Source organism: Bufo bufo, chromosome 5, assembly GCF_905171765.1.
Source record: "Bufo bufo chromosome 5, aBufBuf1.1, whole genome shotgun sequence".
In the NCBI taxonomy this organism is placed as follows: domain Eukaryota; kingdom Metazoa; phylum Chordata; class Amphibia; order Anura; family Bufonidae; genus Bufo; species Bufo bufo.
The window spans coordinates 77,497,865-77,509,027 of NC_053393.1; the positions used below are offsets into that span (position 1 = coordinate 77,497,865).

At 46.1% G+C, this 11,163-nt stretch overlaps 1 protein-coding gene across 1 annotated transcript; it reads left to right on the top strand.

Moving 5' to 3' along the window:
• The first annotated feature begins 3,192 nt into the window (after window positions 1–3,192).
• Window positions 3,193–5,427, top strand: LOC121002393 (E3 SUMO-protein ligase KIAA1586-like). Its single transcript, XM_040433855.1, has one exon. The coding sequence runs from the start codon at window positions 3,193–3,195 to the stop codon at window positions 5,425–5,427; it is 2,235 nt and encodes a 744-aa protein (XP_040289789.1).
• Window positions 5,428–11,163: the final 5,736 nt, after the last annotated feature.

The window sequence follows — 11,163 nt, forward strand, 5'->3', positions numbered from 1 at the left end:
ATCATTGGTGGCAGTGGCCACAGGGTCCCCTCTCCCCTCCTCCTCCGATCGGAGCCCCAGCAGTGTAAGCCTGGGGCTCCGATTAGTTACCATGGCAGCCAGGACGCTATTGAAGCCCTGGCTGCCATGTTCAGCTCCATGCTGCTGTGTGCACAAAGCACAGAGCAGCAGGGACAGTGTGAGATCCTATTCACCCTGATAGAGATCTATCAGGGTGAATAGGACAAGGGTTCTAGTCCCTAAGGGGGTTAAAAGTTAGTAAAAAATAAACACCAAAATATTAAGTATAAATAAAAAAGAAAGATTTACAAAAAAAAACAACTACACATTAACAATAAAAATATTCATTTTCAGCAGATGTGTGTAGGAATTTTTTTTTTTCAAAAATGAAATTTCACAGAATATTGGTATAAATTATCGGCTATCGACCTGAAAGTTCACAAATTATCGGTATCGGTATCGGACCTAAAAAATCAATATCGGTCGATCCCTACCTTATAGCATCCCCCAGTAGCCTTATGGCATTCCCCAGTAGCCTTATAGCATTCCCCAGTAGCCTTATTGCATCCACCGTTTCAAAATATTTGCCCCCAGTAGCCAAATAACATGCCCCAGTAGCGTAATAGCATCTCACAAAAGGCTAATAACATCCCCCATTTGCCTAATAGCATCCACAGTTTCAAGATATTAGCCCCCAGTAGCCAAATAGCATGCCCCAGTAGATGATCAAAGTAAATACTTTTTAATTGCATCAATTCATACCCTTTTCTTGACACTTTCTCCAACTTGCACATCAGCTTTCAGAAATGGTGAGTAGTAGCGCTCACGTGACTGTCACATGACACTCCCTTGTTTTCCTGTCTTCGTTTGGAAGTTCCTGTTTGTTCTGCTCATGTTCAGAAACAAAAAAACGTACTATAGGAACGTTATGTCCGCGAAAGAAAAATTTAACAATCCGTTTCTCATTGACTACAATGAACGTGAATGGACGCTCCGTCAAGAATCCGCTTTTCTGAACGTAGAAAAAAATCCTGCAAGTAGGATTTTTTTTTCCGTCTGAAAAAACGGATTCCGAACGTATTACCAACTAACGGAGTCAAACGTATGCATACATACGTCAATTAGTTTCTATGGGAGGTTGAACAGATACGTTTTTCGATTTATTTTTCAACTTCCGGACGGACTACAGGAACGGAGAGCTTGAACGCAGATGTGAACATAGCCCTAACTGCAATATATTTGCAGGGGCCGTGATTGTTGCACAGCGTGGCTGTGTCACAATGTGAATCCTCCTTTGAGCAGTGACGATCTGTATCTACTTATGGTAATTACACCGGTGTAAATGTAACCATATATAAAAAAAATTGTTTAGCCTTACCCATCTTGTTACAATGTTGCTGAGGTCACGGTATTCCGTAGTACAGGTAATGGATGGCAATGAGTCAAAACGCCCTTTGTACTTACCGGATCCACTCGTGGCGTCCCACGAGGGCCGGAGATGGGCTGTTGGAAAGAGCGGGCGGAAGTAGCGCTGTTCCAGCCCGTATGGAGATGGTAGAATAGTTCTATCACTTTGGATCCAATGGGTCCAGGGATAGATGTCCGGTCCTTATGGAGGGGGCAATGATCTGTGCGCTGCTGCAGGGGAAACCATACGCGTTTCGAAACAAGCTGTTTCTTTTTCAGTGGCCTGCAGCATAGTGGATTTTCCTGGATAATGAGGGAAGGATAGGGGCGTTCCCAATTACGGGAAGAAGGGGGCGTGGCTGTGATACTACGATCCCAGGTGTTGGTTTAATTCTAAGTGGTGTTTTGGGCAGAAGAGGGGGCCCCAGAGAGGGGGGGGGGGAGTGTGATTATATTAATTATATTAAAACATAACTTTTAATGTGGTCTAAAGATGATAGAATAATATGACTCACTACAATACACAAACATACATACATAGAGGGACCAATATAATGGTACCCTGGTTGCTGGTAGAGAAAATAAACCTGCTCCGCCTAATGAAAGGTGTGAGCAGTGTTACCAGACCCTTGTAGACGATGGAATCAGTCAGGAGCAGTGCTTGAAGTGGGCCGGAACGCGGCGGTACTCAGTACCGCCACTTCCAAAAATTGCCCTGGAGAGTACCAGCACCTCTCCGTGCGCCCAGTACGTGGGTTTCCGGTACCGGAGCGCAGCGGAGAGCTGGCAGTATCTCCTCCCTAATGTCGTTGGCTAGGCAGCTAGTGGAGGGGGGCGGGTCGTTGCAGAGTACGGCTCAGGCTGGCGCAGGCAGGGAGTTGACCTCACGTTAGGTGACGTCAACTCCTTCCCGCGCGCCTGTGAGGAGCGATCAGTGCGGCGACCAGTGACTGGTCCTCCTTGGAGTCAGGAGTCGGACGGTGCAGCAAAGAACATCGACTTTGCTTTGGAATCCAACTTCTGAAGAGTACTGGTGAGTGACAGGCACCCCCCCTCCCCCCACACACATTAGTTCCTCTCTGTACCAGTACCCCCCCCCCCCTGGCAGGGGGGTACTGGTACAGAGAGGAATTAATGTGTGTGATGAGGGGGGGGGGGGGGCGGGGGGTCTGATGTGCAGGGGGGTACTGGTACAGAGAGGAACGAATGTGCGGTGGTGGGGGGGGGGGGGTACTGGTACATAGAGGAACTAATATATATGTGTCTGATGGGTGGGTCTGATGTGTAGGGGGCCCCTGCACATCAGACCCCCCCATCACACTCATATATATTAGTTCCTCTATGTACCAGGACCCCCCCCCCCCACCACCGCACATTCGTTCCTCTCTGTACCAGTACCCCCCTGCACATCAGACCCCCCCCCCTCATCACACACATTAGTTCCTCTCTTTACCAGTACCCCCCCCCCCCCACCACCACCACACATTAGTGCCTCTCTGTACCAGTACCCCTCTGCACATCAGACCCCCCATCACACACATATATATTAGTTCCTCTATGTACCAGTACCCCCCCCCCCCCCCACCACCGCACATTCGTTCCTCTCTGAACCAGTACCCCCCTGCACATCAGACCCCCCCCTCATCACACACACACACACATTAATTCCTCTCTGTACCAGTACCCCCCTGGCCATAGAAAGTATATGTACATGATCAGGATGAGATACTGAGCAACATGTAACAGTTTAGTTTTTTTTGGGTGATCTGACAGGTACGCTTTAAGATGCTCTCCTGGCTTATAAGTAGCAAAAGAACAAGGTCAGAATCAGAGGACTCGCTGGCTGACCCCCCACCAAACCAGAATATCGCTGCAGGTCAGAGTCAGACACAAGCTAATGAAAGCAGCACTTGTGCCGCGGTCGATCAGGTTCTCACAAGTGACGTAGAGGACGAGAGTGACATCACTTCTACTGATGACAACAGCCGCATTGCCGAGCATGAGTGGCCAGAATGTTGGTCCCAAGCACAAGTACAGTATTTCTCCACAAATTACAAGTGGCTGCTAAGCAAAAATCGAAAGTTGGGCTGTAGTGTGTGTAGTCAAGTTTGTGCTCGTGTAGACATGCAGCAAGGGCAGAGAGTGTCGCAGGAGTGGAGTGGGTGCTTAATCTCGTCTTATGGAAGGGACAAGGCTGCACAACAAAGCTCACTACGAAAGAAAATTAAAGAGCACAGAGACTCAATTTATCACAAGAAAGCAGTTGAAATAAAAGAGAAGGCAACACAAAATACAATGCAAAAACACATTGAAGATATGAGAAAGGCTGAATACGCCTCAACTTGCAATGTGTTTAGAACAGCTTATAAGATTGGCAAGCATGGGCGTCCCTTTACAGACATGCCAATAGATGTCCAGTTGCAAGTCTTAAATGGTGTCAAGATGGGCAGAGTTTTACACTCTAATAACTCGTGTGCAAATATACTGGATCACATTGCAGCTGAAATGAAAAAGAAGGTAGTCAATGACATAGTGATGAATGAAAGAAAACTGTGTGTGCTCATTGATGAATCGACTACAATAAGTGGAAAGTCTGTCCTTGTCGTGTGCCTGCGATCAGCTATTTCCAATGAACAGCCAGACACAGTATTTTTTGAACTCATTGAGCTGCAGGGGACCACAGCAAATGACATCACTGAAGCACTGTTAGAATGTCTTCATAATAATGGCTTTGACCCTCACTACCTACAGGAACATTTGTTGGCATTTGCTTGTGATGGAGCCTCAGTGATGCTTGGGAGGAAAGCAGGAGTTGCTGCGCAGCTTTGTTCCAAATTCCCTTACCTGTTTGTCTGGCATTGTTCCAATCACAGACTGGAACTGGCAGTTTGTGATGTTTTGAAGGAGGTTGGAGGAATCAACCACTTTAAAATATTTTTAGATCAGCTTTACTCCCTCTACCATGCATCCCCAAAAAACCAAAGGGAGTTAACAGAGAGTGCTCACAGTGTTGGACAGCGTCTCCTTGTGATAGGCCGTGTTTTATCAGTGCGTTGGGTTGCTTCAAGTGAGAGAACGGTGAAAGCAGTATGGGAGAACTACCCAGCTTTGCAGGTACACTTTACAAGTGCTGCTGCTGATACCAGCAGGGACTCAAGAGAGAGAGCAAAATACAAAGGACTCAATGATGTTCTCACTACTGTTTCTTTTGTGGTCAATCTTGGCATCATGTATGACGCTCTCACAGAACTCAGTGACCTCTCAAGAATGCTCCAGAGACGTGACATGACTTTGGATCAAGCCGACAGGCAGCTGGACCGACAGATCCGGGTGTTTGAGTCAATGGTATCCACACCTGGTCCCTACACACAAATTGCCATTGAGGCTGAAAATAAGAAAATCTTCAGAAATGTATGCCTGCATGAAAATGAGAGGGTTATAAAAATCAACCCTGGGCAATTTTTCCGTAGCCTGGCTGAAAATGTTAAGTGCAGGATGACTCCAACAACTTCCTCACATGTCAGTAGAACCTCATCTGAAAAGACAGACAGTCACCTCCTCTCAGACATCAAGGTCCTCCAGTCTGACTCCTGGCCTGCATCTCTTGAGATTCAATATGGTGATGCAGCGGTCAGACGTTTATGTCAGAGATTCAGAGTTGGGGAGAGGAAAAGTGTCCAAGGATTTAGGGAGTATAAAGACCTTAAAGCTTCCAAGACACCAGAAGACCTGAAGCCTCTTCTTAAAGCTGTCCACACCATTGCAGTATCAACAAGTGAATGCGAGCGAGCTTTCAGCTCAATGAATGATACTTTGACAGATAAAAGAAACTCTCTCGACATCAAAAGGCTTTCAAATCTGATCTTCCTGAAATGCAACGGACCACCCTTGGATCAGTTTAATGCACAAACATATGTGCAGACATGGCTGGCAAAAGGGAGGAGAAGTGCAGCCTTCACAAACTGCGAAGCCAAAAGTGCAAGGAAAGTGGAGCCCAAAACGTGCTGGAGCCTTTTCTAGGTAAAATGATTTGTACAATATTTTTCATTTTTCATTTGATGTACTGTGATTGTATTGAATCTGCTTTTGTATATTTTTCAGGGGTAAAGAAATTAACCTTCATCTTCAAGACTCAGGTTTATGTTTTACTGTTTACTGTTCTATGGTTAGTATGTTATTATAATTTTTATAAATTATTTTATGTACATTTTGTACAACATTTTGTTCAATACCCTTTTGCACATTTTATTTATGTTCAGTAGCTCTTTCTACAGTAGCTCTTTTTCAGGGTACTTTCTAAGGGTATTTTCATGCTCAGTATTGGGGGGGGGAGCACCGGCGCCTAATAGAGTACCGGCACCTCTTTTGGCCCACTTAAAGCACTGGTCAGGAGGGATTGTGTTCAGGAAGCGATGGATGTATACCACGCGGGAAGTTGCAGACTTGCTTTGTTTCTGTATAGTAGAAGCAGGACTTGCCCTGTGTAGCCCTACCAATTGGGGAGGGGGCTATTTTACTTCTACCTACCTATACAGAGCACCCGCCCAGAAAGGGGCGACCCCGTCTGGATACCTGCCCCTATCTTGGACCTGATCCCTAAATCTACAACATTCTTGCCAGTGCAAAAATAATTATGGTTCTTCCAAAGATCTCCCGACGTGGCACGTTTCTGTCCGTGACTCTTCAGGGGAGTAAATACAGAGGATGGAACAGGACGGATAAATAACCGCAGGTGTATAGCCTGAGGCTAGATAAACACTGGAAAAAAGCAACAAAGGCTTATGTCCGCTATCCCAGGATGGTGGGATGCGGTATTGCAGAGGAGGGGTGGTCCTATGCTGGAAGGTCAGGGGGATACAATGATCCAGTATCTAGTGAATCCCCTATGGTTTGGGGAAACAACGATATCAACCAGCCGCAGTTGTGTACCTTGATAGTGGACTTTAAATCGTCGCGCCTTTTCTTTTGTCGCGCCCCCTCTTTACACACGTCATCGCGATGCGACGCCAGGCTGAAGCTGAAGATTGCCCAGCCATACGGACAGGCCGGCAATCACGTGGGATGCAAAGTGTATGCATCTCCATGGTAACAATTAGAATATGTTGCCGTGACAGGCTAATGACATTTAATGCAGGGGAGAAGGCAACAGGCCAGAGGTGATGCATACATGGTCGAAACAATGCGCAATGCTAATGCTGCATGGACAGCCTTCAATAGGGCAATGCGCAACTTATGGTATATATCCATAATGGAATGCAATGCGCAATCATAGCACAGTATTCAATAAAACGATGCGCAGTTTAGGGTGTGTATATGTATATAAATACGCAGTCTAGTATGGAGACAGTGCACCGCTGGGGGTGCATGCGCAATTTTTGATGAAGGTATTTGCGCAATTCTGATGGTAAACCCACAAGTATAGTTTAGTCTTTCATTCATGCCACATAGCGCTGACGTTTTTAAATTAAAGATCCAACGTGCTTCACGTTGGAGGAGGGGGGTTACAAGGTCAATGGCCATGAATTTTAACTGAGATCTTCCATTGTGGTCAGTGTGTACATGTTTGGATACCGGGGTGTCTCTCTTGTGAGTGACATCCCCCAAGTGCTCACCAATCCTCCTCCGGAATTCACGTATAGTCTTGCCAACGTATTCTAGACCACACTCACAGAGGATGCGGTATATCACCCCCCTGGATTTACAATTAATGAAGTGTGGAATGGGGTACGTCCTACCCGTGACTGAGCTGATGAAGGATTTTGTGGTCATGATATGCTTACAAGCAACGCAATTGCCACATTTTTGTAATGCAGAAGAAAAAAAACTAATTTGGCTGCCTTTCGACCCAATCACTTGCCATTAGGATCTATTTCCTCTGGTGGGTCCCAGGAACACCAGTTTGATGCTGATCCTGAGGACAGGTCATCAAGATAAGGAGCCTGGAAAAAACTGGAAAAAAATCAAATGGTCACTTCTTCTCCGGAATAAACTGAATGAAAATGCTTGTGCCACCTTAGTTTACGGATGAATAGATTCAGATCTTTAACAGCAGTGAATCTATCAAACTTAGGGGTGGGCACAAAAGAGAGTCCCAGTTCTAGAGTGTTAGTTTCATCCTGATTAAGAGAGCGGGAAGACAAGTTGATTACCTCTGGTCCTGAAGTTGGGTTGATGGTTGTTGTGTGCGACAGCGAAGAGGGTAGTCCAGAGTCTCGCTGGGTTGCCCTAAAAAAAAGTTTTCACGTCCCCTATAGGAGCCCCGAGGCCGACCTCTTCTCGGTGTGCCCCTGTTGGGATATTTGTTTGTCTTAGAGCCTGTTTCACGTTCTGAATCAGAGAAATCCGTCTCGGTTGAGGATCTCTCTGAGTTACTCTGTTTATTATCCCTTTTGACGTTACTCAAGGAAGAATAGATACGATTCTCCTTAAAATCAGATAGGTCTCTTATGAACTCACGATGTTTTCTTTCCTTGAGGTGGTACTGGTATTTTATCAAGGGTGAGTTGTAACTGTTTTTCCCTGTTGGAGAACTCCGTCTCCTGTGAGAAGGTCCGTACCACCTCAATTTGTTCAGTCAGTTTCTGATTCAGAGTATTTGATGTGCCCTTTTCTTCTTCTTAAGTGGTGTTTTGACAATATTCAATAATAGGGTTTCAACAGTATTCCATAGTGTGGCATGGGGACTTGGTCCTTGGAGCGAACTTGCGCTGTGAAAAAGTGAGAATCTTTTTTTAACAGAAGTTACTAGAGAGCCGCAAATGCGTGGCCACCTCTGCATTCACAGTGCCCTAAACATAGGGCCACATTTTTAAAATGTGTGTAGGTCCCAGGGGTGAGACCCGCACTTGTGGATATATTATAGATATTGAGATGGGAATACCAGGTTCCTGTTATGTCCTCAGGGTAGCGTATAAGTGAAAAATGGAAGCAGCAAAAATGTCACATGCAACAGTCCGTCCCAGATGGTTAGCGCTTACCAATCCAGAATATCATGTTTAAAGCAAAAGTGGACATCGACATTCTTGGCAAATTTGGGTTTTATTGTGCCTTCATCCAAAACACCATCTGTCATATCGGACCCTAAGGAGCCTTTTTTCATGCCCGAAACACCATGCAATATTTCTGCCTCTAAGAAGAAATTTTCATGCCCAAAACAACCATGCCTTGGCTTCAAAAATGGCTTCTTAGAGGCTGAAATGATGAAGGCACAATAAAATCCAGATTTGGCATGAATAGTGATGTCTACTTTTGCTTCCTTCATTATTCCCAGGATAGGTCATCAATATCTAATCAGAGGGTGTCTGACACCCTGCCCCCTACTGATTAGCTTTTTCCTGCATCTTTTGGCTCCAGAACTTTGAATGCAAATTGTGCTTTCGGCTCCGTTCAAAGTGTACTCACCGTGTTGGGTCACTGCAGCTTAGCATCCATTCAAGTGAATGGCACTGGAGCTGGCCTGTGTTGATGCGGGTGTTGGAGCCCCATATATCAGATATTAATGATCTTTACTGGCAGGGCTGGACAGGCCCACCAGGAGATCCTGGCTCTGACAACATAATGCAGAAGAAAAAAAACTAATTTGGCTGCCTTTCGACCCAATCACTTGCCATTAGGATCTATTTCCTCTGGTGGGTCCCAGGACCACCAGTTTGATGCTGATCCTGAGGACAGGTCATCAAGATAAGGAGCCTGGAAAAACCTGGAAAAAAGTCAAATGGTCACTTCCTCTCCGGAATAAACTGAATGAAAAGTGATTTAAAAAAAAATTGCATGTACCCAAAAATATAATTACCGTATTTTCCGTTTTATAAGATGCATCCGATGATAAGAGGCACCCCAGGTTTTAGAGGAGGAAAATAAGATTATTTCTTTTTTCATCAGACCTCATATCAGATCCTTAGATCAGACCCCAATAAATATCAGGACATTGGATCTGACCCCGATATCAGGACATCACATCAGACCCCCATATCTGCCCTCCATGTCAGACCTCATCAGCCCTCCATGTCAGACCCCATCAGCCCTCTATGTCAGACCCCATCAGCCCTCTGTCAGACCCCATCAGCCCTCTGTCAGACCCCATTAGCCCTCTATGTCAGACCCCATCAGCCCTCTATGTCAGACCCCATCAGCCCTCCATGTCAGACCCCATCAGCCCTCTATGTCAGACCCCATCAGCCCTCCATGTCGTAATCCCATCAGCCCTCCATGTCGTAATCCCATCAGCCCTCCATGTCAGAACCTCATCAGCCCTCCATGTCAGAACCTTATCAGCCCTCCATGTCAGAACCTCATCAGCCCTCCATGTCAGAACCTCATCAGCCATCCATGTCAGAACCTCATCAGCCCTCCATGTCAGAACCTCATCAGCCCTCCATGTCAGAACCTCATCAGCCCTCCATGTCAGAACCTCATCAGCCCTCCATGTCAGAACCTCATCAGCCATCCATGTCAGAACCTCATCAGCCATCCATGTCAGAACCTCATCAGCCCTCCATGTCAGAACCTCATCAGCCATCCATGTCAGAACCTCATCAGCCCTCCATGTCAGAACCTCATCAGCCATCCATGTCAGAACCTTATCAGCCCTCCATGTCAGAACCTCATCAGCCCTCCATGTCAGAACCTCATCAGCCATCCATGTCAGAACCTCATCAGCCCTCCATGTCAGAACCTCATCAGCCCTCCATGTGAGACCCCATCAGACCTTATATCAGCCCTTTATTTCAGACCCCATCAGACCTCATATCAGCCCTCAATGTGAGACCCCCACCAGACCTCAGATAAGCCCTTTATTTCAGACCCCCATCAGCCCTCATTGTCATACCCCCCAGAGTTCCTTGCCAGAACCATCAGACCTCAGATCAGATTAGAATAAAATAAAAAACTTCTCTTACCTCTCATGCGCTGCAGCTCCTCTCCATATCCGGCAGCAGTTGCACTCCCATGTCTTCTCCGGCCCTCACTGCAACTGTGTGCAGCGGCAAGTCATAGTGTGTGCACTGTCACCCTGGCGCTATACGGGGTCAGAAAAGTGCAGCGCCGGCCCTAGAAAGGAAGACCAGGGAGGGTGAGTACTCGCAGCGCTTCACTCCCTACTCCCGGCACCTAATGCATACTTATCGTATTTTACGCTTTATAAGACACACTTTTTCCCCACAAAAGTGTGTGTGTGTGTGTGGGGGGGGGGGGGGGTGGCCGTGTGCGTCTTAGCGAATACTAGTGAGTAGGGTTGAGCGAACTTGTGTTTTAAGTTCGGCGTCTAAAGTTCGGGTTATCTAAGAATCGCGTTATGGATTCTAAATTCAGTTACGGCCTGTGGTAGCGGAATCCATAATGCTATTCTTCAATAACCCGAACTTTAGACGCCGAACTTAAAACACAAGTTCGCTCAGCACTACTCACTAGTATTCGCTTTATAAGACCCACGACCCCCCCCCCCCCCACTTTTGGGGGGAAAAAGTGTGTCTTATAATACGATAATACATTCTACATCACGCCCTGCAAAAACAAGTCCTCCCACAGCTCTCTAGACAGAAAGTTATAGGTGGGAATATGCAGATGCAAAGAAGAAAATGTGATCATAATAAAAAGTATATCGATTTTGTATCGCAGATATCATACTGACTCGCAGATGTCATGACATTGTTAGAACACAGTGAACGCCATAAAAACAAAACCCAAACAATGGCGGACTTGCAGTTTCATCCCAAAAATAATTTTTTACCGGTTTTCAATAAAAGATATGGTAAATTC

Bases quoted from the DNA above. Each gene is read 5' to 3' on its own strand.
- LOC121002393 (XM_040433855.1), top strand. From the start codon at position 3,193: ATGCTCTCCTGGCTTATAAGTAGCAAAAGAACAAGGTCAGAATCAGAG.